We start from the raw sequence: 17,264 nt of genomic DNA on the forward strand, positions 1-17,264 counted from the left end.
TGTAGTCTGGTGAGCAAAAGTTTTGGCTAGTAGCAAGGTTTTGGGGAAATCCAGGCAGACAAGGAAAATGTATCTGTGAACTGAAAGTCCATATGAGAAAGTTCTGATATTTCTTTTAATCTGTAATTGATTTTGTTGTAGTTCACTGTAAAGATGCCAAATTCATGTTGAGCTAGCTTCCTTGCCCTTAGTGTCTTGAAAGCAGTCGCATGACATGAGCCCATTTCAAAATGTAATTATTTTGGCTTACAAAATATGAAATAGGAGCAGAAGTAGACAATTCAGTCCTTCAAACCTGCTCCATCATTCACTAAGATCATTGTTGATCTATTTGTGTTTTGAGTCCCACTATCCCTCTGACAACCTTAGATTCCTTTGCCCAACAGGAATCTATCTATCTCTACCTTGAAAATATTTAATTACACTATTTGCACCATCTTTTGAAGCAGAGAGTTCCAATGTTGCACAACCCTCAGAGAAAAAAAATTTGATCTTGCTTTGCCCTAGTTCAATGTGCCTTAAAATAAATGGATTAACTGCAGTAAGACTTCATGAATTACATATTATATAGTTGATATTGTACACTAACGTATACTATCTGCACCGGTAACTTTAAAACAGCTGGTCATTACATTTTATCTATTGTAATCACAAAATAGTATAACTGTATTAAATATTTACCTCAGTTTGGTACCAAGGGCGTCCTTATAATTCTGCTAACTTGAAGTGATGCTTGTCATTATAATTTTGAACAGCAAGCCACTACAGTCAGCAATTTGCTGTAACTTCTTTAAAAGCACAGAAAATGAAATTCAGTCTAAAAGCTATGAAGTGGGCGAATAAGATGCTCAGTAGAATTTCATTATATTTGATCATGTGTGCAGTTAACAAAAATGAAACGCAGTCTGATCATGCTGAGGGATATAATGAAAATGTTAGTGTAGTCTCAAAAGTAGACACTGAAACTTTTGAAATTATTTTACAACTTAGCAGTAAATGTTTACAAATGCATTCTCTTTTCCTTTTGAAAATGCAAATGTCTCATTCCACCATGCTTCAAAAAAAGCAAAATAAGACCACATTTGTGGATTTTTCTAATTTGCAAATGATAATATTTTAGAAAATTGGCAGTAATATTTCTTGTAATTATTGAATTACTTAAGTACTATTTATTTGTCCACGTTTCTAATAAAATCTTTTTTTGATAAATATGTGTCCTTGACAGAAATGTGATATAAAGGCACCAGTTACTTATGTCGTTCCAACTTTGTTTAGGTAACCTGGTTGGGATACCAGAACAGATTAGCATTAGACCCGAGGTTTGTGGCTCGTCAGGCGGCCATGGCATATAATTTCAAGTTGTTACAGACTCCAGGAAGGCTTTCACCTGGTCCTTATAACCTTGGGACTTCGGCACATCAATCGCATATGGACAGAGATCTGGAACATACCAAGTCTGGTGAGCTATTATCCCTAGAATTTAAGCTGTCTGTTGGTACAGCATTTGTGTTAGCCATACTGTAGATTATTCATGGTCAATGAAATGAGCGAGCTTGGTATGTTCAATTAAGGATTTTTGTTTCTCACTATTTATGTCCTCATCTATAATTTTTATACTGATGCTCAATGATTCAGATCTTTGTTTAAAATAGATGTTCTGTTCCATTCAGATTCTTAACAAATAATCTTGTTTATCATTTATTTATAATCATCATATAAATGGCTTCATAGTCTGTGCTAATGTTACTGCTGTCCTGAGATTGTTGGGAGGCACGTATATGTGCAGAAGTGGATTCCTCTTTTCCTTTCCCGGCAGGAAGTGTTGAATGATATTGAAAAAACGATTTGCCTGCCATAACATGTTAGAATTTATTTTTCAATTTGGAAACAAGAAAATTAGTTTAGAAACAATTGTACTAAGTTTAAATAAGATAATTTGGAAGGAATGAGAGCTGAGTTAACTAACATTAACTTTAAAAGGAGTTTCACACAAAAGACAGTTGAGGAATGATGACAGATATTTAAGAAAACAGTTCATGAATCACAACACAGATATATCCCAGTGAGGAAGAAATGTTCTAGTAAGGAGATAAAACATCCATGGTTAACCAAGGACGTTAAGAATAACATCAAATTGAAACAAATAAAACATACAATGTAGCAAATATTAGTGGAAAGCCAGCTATTTGGGAAAGTTTAAAAGTCAACAAACGATAACTGAAAAAACATTTTGGGAGCAATATCGGAACAGACAGCAAAGTGAGCATAGGTCCCTTAGAGAATGAGGCTGGGGAAACAATAATGAGGAATCAGGAAATGGTAGAAGAGTTGAATAAATACTTTGTATCACTCTTCATGGTAAAAGATGCTAGTTGCATTCCAAACTGCTAAATAATCAAGAGCAAAAGGAGGAGAGGAAATAAATGCAATAATTATGACTAGGTAAAAAATACTAGGGAAACTAATGGGCCTAATGGATACATCTTCTGGACCTGATTACATCCTAGAATATTAAAGGAACTAGCTACTCAGATAATGGACACATTGGCTTAACCTTCCAAGAATCCAGTGTATTGGAAAGCTGCCAATGTATATCCCTGTTTACACACAGGTAACTATTGGCCAGTTAACTTAACATCTATCATTGGGAAAGCATTAAAGTCTGTTGTAATGGATGTAATAGCAGAGCATTTAGAAATATATAATATGATAAAGCAGAGTCATCATGGCTTCATAAAGGGGAAATTATGCCTACCAAATTTATCAGAGTTCTTTTGAGGATGTAACAAGGAGGATAGAAAGAAAGGGAACCAATAGGTGTAATATTTTGATTTCCAAAGTTACTTAATTAGATACCACTCATAAGGCTACATAATAAAAGAGTCCATGGTGTTAGGGTTAGTATATTAGCGTGGATAGAAAATTGGATAACTAATGGAAGACAGAGATTTGGAATGAAGGGTGTTTTTTCAGGATGGCAACCTGTAACCTGGGAGTAAAATAGAGATCACTGCTGGGGCTACAGTTATCTATGGTATATGTTAATGAGTTAGTTGATGGAAGTATGTGTGCCAGAAACAAATTTGTGGATGCACAAGAATGGATAGGGAGTCAAGTGGTGAGGATGATACAAAGTTGCAAAAGGAGATGAACAGGTTAAACAAGTGAGCAAAAATTTGACGGATGGAATATAATGTGGGAAAATGTGAGCTTATAACTTCAGCAGGAAGTACAGAGGAGCTGAATATTATTTAAATAGAGAAACAAAAAGCTGCAGCAGGATTCATACATGAATCAATCAAAAAAAAGGTTGTATCAACTTTCACTTACCAGATTACCAGCATTAGGGAAGATAAATGGAACAGTGGCCTTTGAAATAAAGTGAATGGGCTATAAAAATAGGCAAGTCTTTGTATAAGGTATTAAATAGACCACAATACCTAGAATACTGTGAACAATTTGTGTGAAAAAAGATATCCTGGTATTGGAGGAATCCGGAGAAGGTTGACTAAGTTAATTGTGGATATGGAGTAATTTTCTCATGAAGAGAGGTTGAGTAATTTGACTTGTGCTGATTGGAAGTTAGAAGAATAGAAGGTGACCTTATTAAAATGACACAAGAGTTTTGGGGTGCTTGATAGGATAAGTGGTGAATAGTTGATTTACCTTGTGAGAGAGGAATAATCTCAGACAGATGAGGATGAATTTCTTTTCCCAGAGGGTAGTATATCTGTGGAATTCTTTATCACAGAACTGTCACGGGTGTTTTGTTAAGAATATTTAAGGCTGAGATAGACAATTTTTAAATGGTAATAAAATCAAGGTTTATGGAAAAAAGGCAGGAAAATGAAGTTGAGAATTATCAGATCAGCACAGTCTCACTGAGTAATGGAATAGATTGATAGGCCAAGTAGCCCGCTTCTGTCCTTATGCATTACATTGTTATGGTTCAAATTGGAATAAAATAATATCGGAATTAAAAGTCTAAGGATAACCATGAAAACATTGTCTGTTATCATAAAAAAAACTCATCTGGTCAACTATTAGCAATTTTCCTTTCGTAAAAGGTATCCTTACCTTGTCTGGCCCACTTGTGATCCAGACCCACAGGAATATGGCTGACTCTGAATGTACTCTGAGATGGCCCAGCAAATTTTTCAGTTGTATAAAACTGCTAAAACATGTAAAGGAATTGAAACTGAATGGACCACCTTCCATCAACCAAGGCATCAGAAACTACAACTGCAAACTGAGCCCTGTTGACCCTGTAAAGTGCCATCTAAATGACATGAAAACACCACCACCTCCTGCAAGATTCCCTCCAAGCCACTGATGATTCTGACTTGAAAATGAATTGTCGTTCTTTCAGTGTCACTTGGTCAAAATCCTGGAACTCTCTTCCCTGAACGCGTTGTGGGTGTACCTATACCAAATGGATGCAGCAGTTCCAAAAGGCAGCTCACCATCACCTTCTGTAGGATAATTAGGATGGGCAATTATTACTGGCCTAGCCCAGAATGGCAATATCCTTGATTTAAAAAATGCATCCTAAGTAATAGCATAAATTAGTTAGAGTTTGTTTGCAGTTAGTATCAACGTCTGCGTTGTAGCTTCTTAACTACCATTCAGCATAATTCATTTAGTTAAGTTAGATTAAAATTAAAATCACTGGTCTTCACCATAAATCCTGATGAGCCATCAAAGTGCTTATATCCTTGCTTAATCTGTCCATGGGTACATACAGGCATTTTTAATCGCAAATTGGTTGCATTAAATTACGAGGACTGTGAAACAGATGTTGGTAAACCTGTATGATAGCGAGATTCAACCAGTTCTGACACTAATCTGCAACCTCTTGAAAAACGTGTGTTGATGTTGCTCTTGAAACTCAAAATTCTCAAACTTGTCTCAAGGTCTATTAATTTCTCATCTGAAACACACGTGCTATTTCTGTGCTCTTTCTCTTCATGTTGTACCTGTCAAGATACTTTTTAAATGTTGTAATTGTACTTGCCTCTACCACTTCCTGTGGCAGCTCATTCCATACACATTCCACCCTCTGTGTGAAAATGTTGCCCCTGAGGTCCCTTTTAAATCTTTTTCTTCTAACCTTAAACCTATGGCCTCTAGTTTTGGATTCCCTTACCTTTGCAAAAAGACCCTTGGTTATTCACTGTAATCATGCCCTTCATGATTTTATAAACCTCTGTAAGGTTACCTCTCAGCTTCCAATGCTCCAGGGGAAAAAAATCCCACCCTATCCAGCCTCTCCTTATAATTCAAACCCTTCTGTCCCAAGTCCTTTTAATTTTTTTCTGTACCCTTTCTAGTTTAACAACATCCTTCTGATAGCAAGTGTTTTGGACCAGGCCAATCCCCCTCAAAATATTTTAAGAAGGTAACCCAACATCTAACTTTGCTTATTTTAAATGCAGATGTGAAGTTGACATTCAAGGTGTGATGCAGCTGGTCAAACCACTCCGCTTTAAGTAAACTAAACTTATTGTAACGCTTCAGTTGAAACACGAACAAAAGAAAACAGAATTTAGAATAGTGTAACTATTGGAAAACTCAACCGACTGGATCCAGCAACTTAATTGAGGAGCTTCTCCAATTCCCACAATATTCCTAAATACACCCTTGTCAAAAGATAAATTCAAGCACAGGTTGTTACAGGCAGGAGAGATTTCAGAGAGAAAAGTCAGCCCCGAAACATCTGCTGAAGCATGGAATCTTTTGCACTGCAGAAGCTTCTGTTACAGCTAAACCAACAGTTTCTCACTGTTACAACTAAACCAAACTAGAAAAACCATGAACTGGGAGAACTGGCCACTCCCCTGCCATTGCAAAATAGGATCTTTCCAGACATTTCGTCACTTCTATCTTCACAACCTCTCTTAAAAAAAACCCAAGGACAAAATAATTTTGTTAAAGTGACAGCATCATCACACAAAGTAACCATAATTGTATGCAGTATTTCAAATGTGACCTCAGTATAAGGTGTCTTACTTACCAGCTGTCTGTTTGGCTCCAGTCATGTCATAAAGGTTGCATGCTATATTAAAACCAATGCAATGTAATCAGGCCACTTGCAGAATTTGGGCAGGTAATGGCCAAATGCAGACAAATAGGACTAGTTCAGTTTAGGAAACCTGGTTGGCATGGATGTTTGGACTGATGGTTCTATTTCCATTCTGTGAGGCTCTATGACTCTATGTCAAAAGGCTTATCCTGTTAAAGTCAGGTCACCTGTCTCTCTCGTAAATATTGTGCCATATGATGTGTTTTTGACAATGGTTCTTATGTTATGAGTTTAAGACAACTTTTCACTTCTAACTGAGGATTTTTGCCTTGAATTAACTTTGTGGTTTGTTTTACCTTGAAGACTATCTCCACAGTCTCTGGCCTATGTGTTTAAACAAATAAAGACAAGAATCTCTGGCTCATCCTGTTATTGGTCAGGTTTTCCAAGAAGTCTACCTTGTCTGTTTATGCTTTTCCACCAATGAGTTTCTGGTTTTCGTCCCTCTTTCAAGGCCTTTCCCTGTAATCTGCTTTTTCCCTACAATTCACCTTTATTTTGAGAGACCTCTGTGGCTAACTCTATTCCACATCTCCGGTATATCTGTCTAGCAGCTGTCCTACTACTTCACCCAACAACAGTTAATGTTATTATGCCTTGCCTCCTTATGTACACATCTGTCTTTATACATATAGGTGGCATTTCTTTAGTCTCTTATGTGTTGCTGAAACAGAATCTGGGTCCCACTGAAATTGGAGCATTCTGACAATAATTTCTTTGTACAATATTACTTTTGCTCACTTGTGGAGGTTAATCTTGTCAAACACTCACTACTATCAGTTTTAGTGGGCTGGTAGAAGGTTTCTATCAACAATGTGTCTTCTGCATCTTCCATATTGAATTAGTGGACATGACCCAACACTACTATGCTTCCTGAAGCCAACCCTGCAAGCATTTGGCAAACCACATGCAAAATCAATTTCCGTGTTTTGGATGGTGCTTCCAGGTGATCAAAAACTGTCCACCATCATATCCTGTTCTTTTATTCTAAAAGGCCTAAATTCCATAAGAAGACAAAACAAAATGTTTCAACTACAATTTGAAGCTCCTTTGAAGAATATATGTCGACCTTAATGACTGGGAGAAGCTTGTACCAATCATTCAAAGTGGTGACATCAAATCACGACACACTTGGACTCACCTGCCTTTACATTGAGACAGACAACTAGCCATGGGAGAGAAGGAAAGAAAAGGAAACAATTTTTGTACTCTGGATCCCATTGCCTCAGAGATGGGATATATTGTCCCATGTGTTCAAAGATGTACAGGTCAGAAATTGACCTGTTCAATCACATGAAACTCATGATTCCCAACTTGGTGGAATTAATATTACATAAGAGTTATGACACACAAATTAATAGTTTCTGTGCAAATATTTGATTTATCTAGCGATTTTTGAGATTTGTAGTTCAGGTTGAAAAGTGTGTAAGCTAGCTCGCTGAGCTGGAAGGTTTGTTTTCAGTCGTTTCGCCACCATGACCAGGTAACGTATCAGTGAGAGTCTCACTTCACCGCTTCACCGGAGACTCTCTTTGATGATGTCACCTAGTTCATGGTGATGAAATGTCTGAAGACAAACCTTCTAACTCATCTAGTTAACTTGCATCCATTTGATGTATCTGTTTATGTTTTAAAATGCATTGGCTATGCATTTGTTCACCAGATGTATATTGCTAACTGTGGAAGTAATTGCCAAATATATTGGTTTGGTTTATGGCCTCTTATGCTTTCCTTACACTTTATATTTCTCTATTTTTCTGTACTTGTTTCCTAAGAATTTGTACGTTAAGCATCTGCATTTGGGTCCCTTTATACCGAAGATGACACCATGAGTGATGACGTGTAAAGTTTTCACTGTACTAGTTTGAGTACATGTGACCATAAAGCTAATTCAAGATATTCAGTGACTTGGTCTCCACGTCCTTCTGCAGTATGAATTCCACAGGTTCACTGTCCTTTGAGTGAAGAAGTGTTTCTTCATTTGGTTCCTGGCTCCTGTCCAGCCAATGTTAATAGGGTCAGTGTTATCATGGAATGAGGAAGGGAAGTGAACACTTTTAGGGGGTATTGAGAGGAATATATCAATGGAGAGAGGAGAACAATATCAGAGTGTGAGGGAGAACACTGTTGGGGGAGGGTGTCAGGCAAGGAGGGAGGAGAACACTAAAGAAAGAAATGTAGGCTACCTAATAATTAAGACATATTAATTCTATTTTTGAAACTATTTTCTTCTGTGAAACTGAGTTGGACATACTGCAATTGATACAATGGACATTTAAACTCTTATCAGCAGATGGCAATCGGTGCTAACGCAAGGGGTGTGTCTTGCCTTCCCAAATGTTCTTGCACTATGAGGGAGCAATTGGATTTTAGGTGTGCTTTACACCATGGAAGAAGCTCAGATCAGAAATCTGGCCCAGAAAAGCAGAGCTCTGTCATTGTACAAGAAAGTAAGAGAAATGCAGCAATCAGGAGTGCTTGCCATTTCTCAAAAGACTTTGTACCATTGTTAACATTTTAAGTTGATAACCTTTCATCACAAAAAGATCATTGACCTGAGACCTTTGCCAATTTTGTTTCACTCTGTCTAGATTTTGCATGACCTGCTCAGTATTTCTAATATTTTCTGCAATCTCAAAGCTATGCATAATGATACAAAAGAAAAAGAAAAATCTGAAGTAAATTTTCTTATTATCAACTGCTTCTCATTGCATTAGATGAAATATGATCATATCCTGTGCAGCCTCAGTGAAAAATGCACAATCCATGCATAGGATAGGAGAATGTTTCTGAGCATTAGTTTCACATAGGACAGATTTAATTCCTTCCATCTATAGTTCTGCAACAGCTTCAGTCAAGAGCAAAAATGGAATACCTGAAGAAAAGCAATTGTGCAAGTTCAGTTTTTTTGTTTATTCTTCAGCCATTGCATGCCTACAGGCTTAGCAGGAAATGGTTGAAGTTCATGACCATGCAAGGTGACATGTGTGCTTCATTTCAATATGGTTTGCTGCTTATAATACTCCCTCATTGTACGAAATAATCATTATTGTTCATTTTCAGGTAGAGAAAGAATGACACCAAGATCGGACTTGGGATCATTTTGGGCTCCGGGCAGAAAGAATAATGATGTGAGAGAAAAGGTATTTTAGCTCATAAATTATAATTTTAATTTACAAAAGGGAAAAGTGATGTTGATCCATCTCCTAGCAATGGATTAGGGAAGTAATCACAAAAATTTCTGATTTTGTCATCTGAATTATGGATGTACCAAGGTTACTTTGAATGCCAACTGGTTAACTTGAATTGATGTTGATTGGAAGATCAAGAAATAACCGTTGTAATGTGGAATACCACATTGCTTTAATATCATCTGATGCTCTTCCAACTCTGGAACATGTGAATCAAAGCCATGTCTACCACTGAATCAGCATTCTGTTGTGGAGGAACTGTTAATGTTCAGGACAGAATTCCAAATTAGGAAATTTAGATTTTTCCAAACTCCTGAAAGCATTCTCTTCCTGCATCTTCTCACAATGTGCAGCAGTCCCAGCAAGATCCATTACTTCTTCATTATTTTCCTGCATGTCCCACCACATCAGTTCCCATTTAACAAGCTCTTTGTGTCCCTTTAAGTTCTCATTTCTCAAAAATTGAAAAAATGTTTTTTAAAGAAGTACTCATGACTGTTTCAATAATTTGTGGCAGAAAAGTCATCATTCTATACATTGCTAATTTTTATGTTTCCCTTTGATTTGTGGTCTCTTACCATCTAAATAAAGGATCTTGCTTTGCCATTTTCTGGATTATGTGCTGCTGCTCCCACTATTAATAATAGGATTTACCAATCTCGGCTCTTCTACTTTTTCACTCTGTTTGAAATCTTACTTTAAAATTTACATCTGGGAAAGATTTAACTTTAACTAGCAGGTTTCACCAGTGTGACATGGAACTGCAACCAAACTTACGATACTTAACAATATTCTAAACTCCAAATGCCCATCTTGCATCCCTAATCATTTGCTTGTGCAGTCTTTAACAGTCTCAATCACAACTTGCTATAGCAACCGACAATTTGAGAAGGTCTGGTTTACATCATTCCTTCTGATTCAGCAATTGCGTCTCTATAGATATGAGTGTTCTTTTCTCTCAATTACTTGTGTAAATATGTTTGCCACAAGCTGTTTATATGGTTGGCTGTTAAACGTTTTTGTAAGTTCATATTAGCAACATCCTGTTTACTTTTAAACAAAACTATTATAAATGGTGGAAATCTAAAATAAAAAGTGAAGTGCGAAAAGAATTGTGTGGAAGCTTACAAGAATGGCTGGTTAAATGCCATGTATGTGCTATATATTCAAAGCAATCATCGACAGATCGAGCCCAACCTGTAGATGAACAAACCAAGTTAATTTTTCAATTTAATTTCTTTTCATCAAAACTGTTGCGTTGTGATACCAGTGCAAATGTAAGGTCTGAAACAGTAACGCTGGGCTGAGTGAAAGAACAGACTGAAGCTCAGGAAAAATCAGCTAAAACCTGCTTTTGGCACCTTTCATGGAGGGTTCTGTCCATGAGCCCTAGCGGGTTTCTCATACTATCTTCCTGAACATGTCTCATTACAAAAGTGCCACAGCCCCATGGCATCTTACTTGTCACAGGTGAAAGAGATTCCTGAGGTCTGTGTCTGTGCCCAGCCATGCGACTGATCAGGCACTGGCTGCCCAAAGCTGTCCTGAACATTTTAATGTATTTGCCCTGGGTATTTTGTGCAAAGGGTAATTAGCAACCTGTCCTACAGGACCTGAAAATCCTGCTGGGTGAGAGGGTGTGTGTAGTCACTGCCTATAGACAGTACCCTGAGATATTCGTGACTGATGGATGTTTGGAGGATCAAGTGGTGAATTGGAGTCACCAGGTTACTCTGACTTCAGTGTTGGGAATTGTCACCATCTAGTTTCTATGTGGCAGGGGGGAGGATCAATGAGGCAAGATAACATCATAATGAAGATGTTCGTACATGCGAATGGGCCCTTTGCCCCTCCCTGCAAGAATCCTGTCTTATCTTTCAATGTTCTGTTTAAAAACAAGACATTTTGCTCATGACAATGGGAAACTGCTTACTGTTGATGGGCGGCACAGTGGCATAGCAGTTAGCGCTGCTGCCTCACAGTGCCAGAGACCCGGGTTCAATTCCCGCCTCAGGCGACTGACTGTGTGGAGTTTGCACATTCTCCCCGTGTCTATGTAGGTTTCCTCCGGGTGCTCCAGTTTCCTCCCACAGTCCAAAAATGTGCAGGTTAGGTGAACTGGCCATGCTAAATTGCCCATAGTGTTAGGTGAAGGGGTAAATGTAGGGGAATGGGTTTGGGTGTGTTGCGCTTCGGTGGGTCAGTGTGGACTTGTTGAGCCAAAGGGCCTGTTTCCACACTGTAAGTAATCTAATCTAATCTAAAAAAACCTTCCCATCAATGCCTAAGTAATTCAGGGACTGGGAAGATTCTGGTCATCTATTTCATTTACATGAAATTATCTGGTTAACTAAAAGCTAAAAACAGAACACTGACTTGAACAAATCAATCATGATATTTTGTCATGAAGTCTTTGACAGGCCCTCAGTCCCCTTGTGAAATGTATACGTGTGTGATATGTTGTTTATTCCTTTTTCAGGTTCAAGATGGTCCTGTATGGCTTTCTGACAACTTGATGAACATGACTTCAAATATGAAGTTTGGTCCTGGTCACAAGAATATTCATGATCAGTCCTATTCACAGTTGATATCACAACAAGGTTTTTGTTCACAGAATATTCAGAGTCGATCTTTTAACCAGCAAAATCTGTGCAGTCCCCAGAAACATCCTACAATTTCTCCTGGACAGACACCAGGCCATTCTTGTTATATTCAAGCTCAGACAGCATTGCCACCTCAGTTTGACACTACCAACAGAGGTCAGATTTCACCCCGCGTTGCAGTTCATCACCAACTGCCACCTGCTTCAGCATCCAGCCCAACCAATTTCTCCAAGCACCATGGAACTCAACATATTCATTTTGATGAACATGACCACATCCTCCGAGGGCAAGCTCTCTTGGGTAAGTGCCTGAGGCTTCTTTGACATTAAACCCTTTCTTAAGATTTCTTGTGTAACTTGAATGTTGCTGTTGGCTGTATACCTAAAGCATAGAATAACTAATTTAATTATGAACTATTTTTTGCCAATTTGGTTCACCCAATCTCCATGTAGATTAATTCACCCATAATTATTACAGTTCTTTTTTGGCTTGCCCAGCTTATTTCCCTCTTTATACTCTGTTCTACTAATAACCTGCTACTGTTAAGAGGGTTTGTTACTGACTTCCATCGGTAGTTCCCTATTTCTCATCTCTTCCCAACCTGATTCTTTGTCTTACTCTCCTGAGCCAAGGTCATTTCTCATCCTTATGCTGATTAGATCAATTAACCAAACTACCCATCACCTTTTCCAAGTTTTCTGCTTTTGTGAAATGTTGAACTCTTCAGATTCTGTCTTGGTCATCCTCCAACCAAGTCTCTGCAATGGCTATCAGGTCATAGAAATTTATTTATGTTTGTACTAACAGTCAATGTGTTTCGTCACAAATATTGGTTACATTCATAGAATTTTTAACACTGGTCTTTTACCATTTTTTGCAATTTCTGGTTTTATTTCAGAGGGCATTCTGAAGTTTGTATCTCTGACCCTTCCCGCCACACTGTGGTTATCATGACCCAAATTGCTACCCTACTTTGTTGTTTCCCTCTAATTTGCCATATCTCCTCTCAATTGATCCCTTGCCCTCACTATTTATTTTGAAACCCATTTTACTGCCCTTAATATGCAACTCAGCAGCAATTATTCCCAGCAAGATTCATTTGAAGGCCATCCCTACAGTTCAATTTCTACTTTTCCTTTTACTGGTGCCACTGCCCAATGAATCAAAACCCATTTCTTCTACACCAGTCTGAGTCATGTCAGCATCTCTTATTTACCTCACGCCAGCCTGCTTGTGGGTCATATAATAGTCCAATGAGCTTTGAAGTTCTAATTTTTAATTTGCTCTCTAGCTGCTCATAATTCTTAACTACAACGTCTTTCCTAGTACTGTCTATGTTGTTAATACCTATGTGGACCATGACAACTGGATTCTCCTCCTCCCATTAGAGGTTCCTTTTCAACTTCCAGCAGATATAGCAAGCCAACTTGGAAGATTGCTCTTGGCTGCAGACAATTCTGTCTATCTCCCTGACGATAACATGCCCCACTGCTGCAATATTCCAGTGTATTCTTCCATTGTCACTTCACATATCCAACTTGCAGCCACCATTCTCATCTGTACTAACGGCAAGAATCTTGAATCTGTTGTACAATTGGAAAAGGTGAGGCTCATCCATCTCCATCTCCTTTATCCCTTTACCAATCTTACTTGCAGTGACACTCTCCTGGTTATGATCACTGACCAAATCAGACCACCCTATCCTATTCCTATCTTAAAGGATGTGATCATGTCATAACCCCCACCAAACCACCGTCACCAATGTGTTGCAGGATCTGCACTTCAATTTCCAACTCAATGATTCAGAGTTGAAGCTCCTTAAGCTGCAAACACTTACTGCAGATGAGGTTGCCCAGGACAATCCTTGGTATTACACCACCTCTGCCATGCCACCTTTATTATGTGTTAATTAAATGATCTGCTTTGATTAATATAACTTATTGCTCCTTATGATCTTTACAACTGCTAGGAAACTTTACTATTAACAAAACATCACATTTACTAATAAACAAAGAAATACAAACCAACCAATGAACTAGCTGTTTTCCTGTGACATCATGCTTTGATTTAATTCAGAACTCAGTACTGTTTCCTCCACGTTGGAGATTTTACACATATCGAGGATCTATTTGCTGAATGCATTTGTTCAAGAATGTCCATGAGCCGCTGGCTGCCTGTCATTTTAATTTTCTACTCTACCCCAATTCTGACATCCTTAACCTAGTCTCATTTGCTGTTCAACTAGGCCTTAGGGAAACTTGAAGAGTAACTCTCATCTTCCAGTCAGTCACTTCGTACTGGCTCATGGACTGACTACAAAAAACTCAATCCATAAGCACTGCATTTTTGTTTGGATTGTAACTGTTGTGAATTTGCTGTTGATATATACAGTTATTCCAAACTTACATTTTGTTTTTTGTGCTTGTCCCATTATCATTTCTCTTTGGTTTACACTATCATCCTTTTCTTATTCCGTTGCATTTCTCTTGCCTTCCACATTGTAACAGATGTTCCCTTTTGTTTATTCCATCCCACCATGACTACCTTAAGATTTTCCTGCCTTGTACTTGCTTTGCGGCCTTTGACTTGAAACATTGACTATTTTTCTCTTTTGACATGTTCGCTGACCTGAATATTCCTAGTATTTTGTGCTTTTGTTTCAGATGTCAAGCCTGTGCAGTATTTTGCTTTTATATTAAAAAAAATAGCCTCGTCTGCCCTCATTCTTTTCCTCCTTTTCCTTCCTTCTCCCACATATCCACTACATACAGGCAGAAGTTAATAATTATAGTTTGTTTAGTGATAGTTGAGAGAAACTCTGAACTAACCTATTTTTTAATCAGTCAGTGTTTCTTGAAAATCCTAGGGCAACTAAGCTGAAACATCATTTTGTTTTCTTCCCAGGCACAACAAACTCCTTGTTGAAATCCCATGTTCAGAAGAGTAATCGGCTCCATTCCAGATTCAACCAATGGACTGAACAAAGCTACTCAAATCCAGTGCCCAAATTGCTCGACTGTAGTGGTGATATGGACTCTCCAAACTCTGTCAAATCTCACTTTCAGGAATATGCATCCAAGTTCAATCTGCAACCCTTCTATAGTCATATAGGTGAACTACAGGGAGGCATCCCAGTATTTGTGCAGAAAAGGTAATTGTATTCCAATTTCATCTATACCTTGTAATTTACATAGCTATTTACTGTAGCTCTTTCCAAACCATATAATACCCATCTCTGGTTTCCTACTCTGAGACAAATGTTGGTGGGGATCACTGTGCTGGTTGTTCCTCAGAAGAGTGTTCCAAGCCCTCAGTTGCTTTGACAATGACCTATCTTATGTTGTAAGACCAGAGGTGAGAATAATCGCTAATGACTGCGCAATGTTATCACAATTTGTGACTCTTCAGTTATCAGGGCAGTCCATGTCCATATGCAGCAAGAGAACATGTAGACTTGGGTGAGTAAGTGTCAACTATCATACCTCCTTAATGTCAGGCAGTAGCCATCGTTTTAATGCATTCACAGGATGTGGGCATTGCTGGTTAGACCAGCTTCTGTTGCCCATCCTTAATTGCCCAGAGGTCAGTTGAGCTGTGAGTTTTGAGTCACACGTAGGCTAGACCAGATAAGACGTTCTTCCCTAAAACAACTCCAAAAGTGAGAATTTACTCACTTAACCATTTATTCAATGACATTATAATTACTTGGAACCTCTGTGAACATTTGGGTGTTACCATTTACCAGAAACTGGACTGGATCAGCCACATTCTGGTCTCCCTGCTTTAGGAAGGATGTGGTGAAACTTGAAAAGGTTCAGAAAAGATTTACAAGGATGTGGCTAGGGTTTAAGGGTCTGAACTGTAGGGAGGGGTTGAATAAGCTGGTGTTTTTTTTACCCAGAGCATCAGAGGCTCTTGCATAACCTTATGCAAGTTTATAAAATTATGAGGGGCATAGATAGGATGAATAGCCAAGGTCTTTCTCCCAGGTTAGGAGAGTCCAAGATCAGAGGGCACAAGCTTGAGATGAGAGGGGGGATATTTCAAAGTGACCTAAGGGGCTATTTTTTCATGCAGAAAGTGGTGCTTGTATGGAATGAGCTGCCAGGGGAATTGGTGGAGCCTGGTACATTTACAGCATTTAAAAGACATCTGGATGGGTACATGAATAGCAAGACCATAGAAGGATATGGACCAAATACTGGCAACTGGGACTGGATTAATTCAGAATATCTGGTCAGCATGGATGAGTTGGACCAAAGGGTCTGTTTCCTAGCTCTATCACTCTGTGACTCTAAGACATAAATACTGTGGCTACAGCAGTAAGTCAGAAATTAGGAATTTTGAGCAAGCCCCTTACCTCCTGATTCCCAAAGCTTTTTCACCACTTAAAGGCACATGTCAAGAGTACAATGGAAGACTTTCCACTTGTCTGAATCAGCATAGCTTACCAACATCCAGAACAAAGCAGCCCACTTCATTCATGCCACATTCACTCCTTCCACCACCAAACCACAGAGGCAGCAGTGTGTGCCATCTACAAGATGACCTGTAGCAACTTGCCCCCACTCCTTTGATTGCACCTTCTAAACCGGCTGCCGCTGCCACCTTAAAGGTCAAGGCAGGAGCACCACCAGCTGCAAACTCACTTCAAAACTACAAAAAGCCATGCACCATCCTGACTTGGAACTATATCCCTGTTCCTTTACCGTTACTGGGTCAAAAGTATCCTGACAATACCGTGGGTCTTCCAACTGCACATGGATTGTAACAGTTCAAGAAGGCTGGTTACTACTGCCTTCTCCAGTGCAAATAGGAATGGAAAATAAATGTTGGTTTAGACAGGAACATCCATGTCCTTCAACAAAATTCAAAAAATAATTGCAGGATAAATAATTTGTATTGACTGATTTCATGAGTTCAGGAAAGTGCACCATTTTAACAGACATGGAAAGTTTCTTTTCGTTTCCCCTCCTGCACTCCAGGTTCTTGTACCTGAAAATCAAGCCTGTGTTCTAGCAAATTAGTTTCCTGACTGTAAAATAGGCAGTTAATATCTGAAGTTTGTTTATATTCCCAGTGTTTGTAATGTTCTCGGGAGGTGGTAGTATAATGGAAATATCACTCGGCTAATATTCCATCGCTGAAAATAGTCCTTTGGGGAAATGGTTCGAACCATACAATAGCAGATGGTAAAATTTGAATTCAATAACAATTTGGGACGAAAAGGTAGTTTAATGGTAACCTTGTCACCATCGTTGCTTTGTAATGTCCTTTATGGAATGACATTTTTTGAGATTAGATTACTTACAGTGTGGAAACAGACCCTTCGGCCCAACAAGTCCACACCGACCCGCAACCCACCCATGCCCCTACATTTACCCCTTA

General features: G+C 38.6%; 1 protein-coding gene and 1 long non-coding RNA gene across 2 annotated transcripts in view; both read left to right on the forward strand.

Annotated features, from left to right (window-relative positions):
- LOC132825603 (probable helicase with zinc finger domain) overlaps window positions 1-1,400 on the forward strand; it is a 275,845-nt gene extending 274,445 nt beyond the window's left edge. Inside the window, exons 20-21 of the mRNA XM_060840985.1 lie at window positions 1,276-1,319; window positions 1,376-1,400. Coding sequence (XP_060696968.1) covers window positions 1,276-1,319; window positions 1,376-1,400 — 69 coding nt within the window. The remainder of the gene's footprint in view (window positions 1-1,275; window positions 1,320-1,375) is intronic.
- Window positions 1,401-1,414: 14 nt separating this feature from the next.
- On the forward strand, window positions 1,415-11,824 carry LOC132825216 (uncharacterized). The gene is made up of 3 exons (XR_009645765.1): window positions 1,415-1,459; window positions 9,146-9,225; window positions 11,753-11,824. It is a non-coding gene; the product is annotated as an uncharacterized LOC132825216 (long non-coding RNA).
- Window positions 11,825-17,264: the final 5,440 nt, after the last annotated feature.

This window comes from Hemiscyllium ocellatum, chromosome 20 (genome assembly GCF_020745735.1).
Source record: "Hemiscyllium ocellatum isolate sHemOce1 chromosome 20, sHemOce1.pat.X.cur, whole genome shotgun sequence".
Lineage (NCBI taxonomy): Eukaryota > Metazoa > Chordata > Chondrichthyes > Orectolobiformes > Hemiscylliidae > Hemiscyllium > Hemiscyllium ocellatum.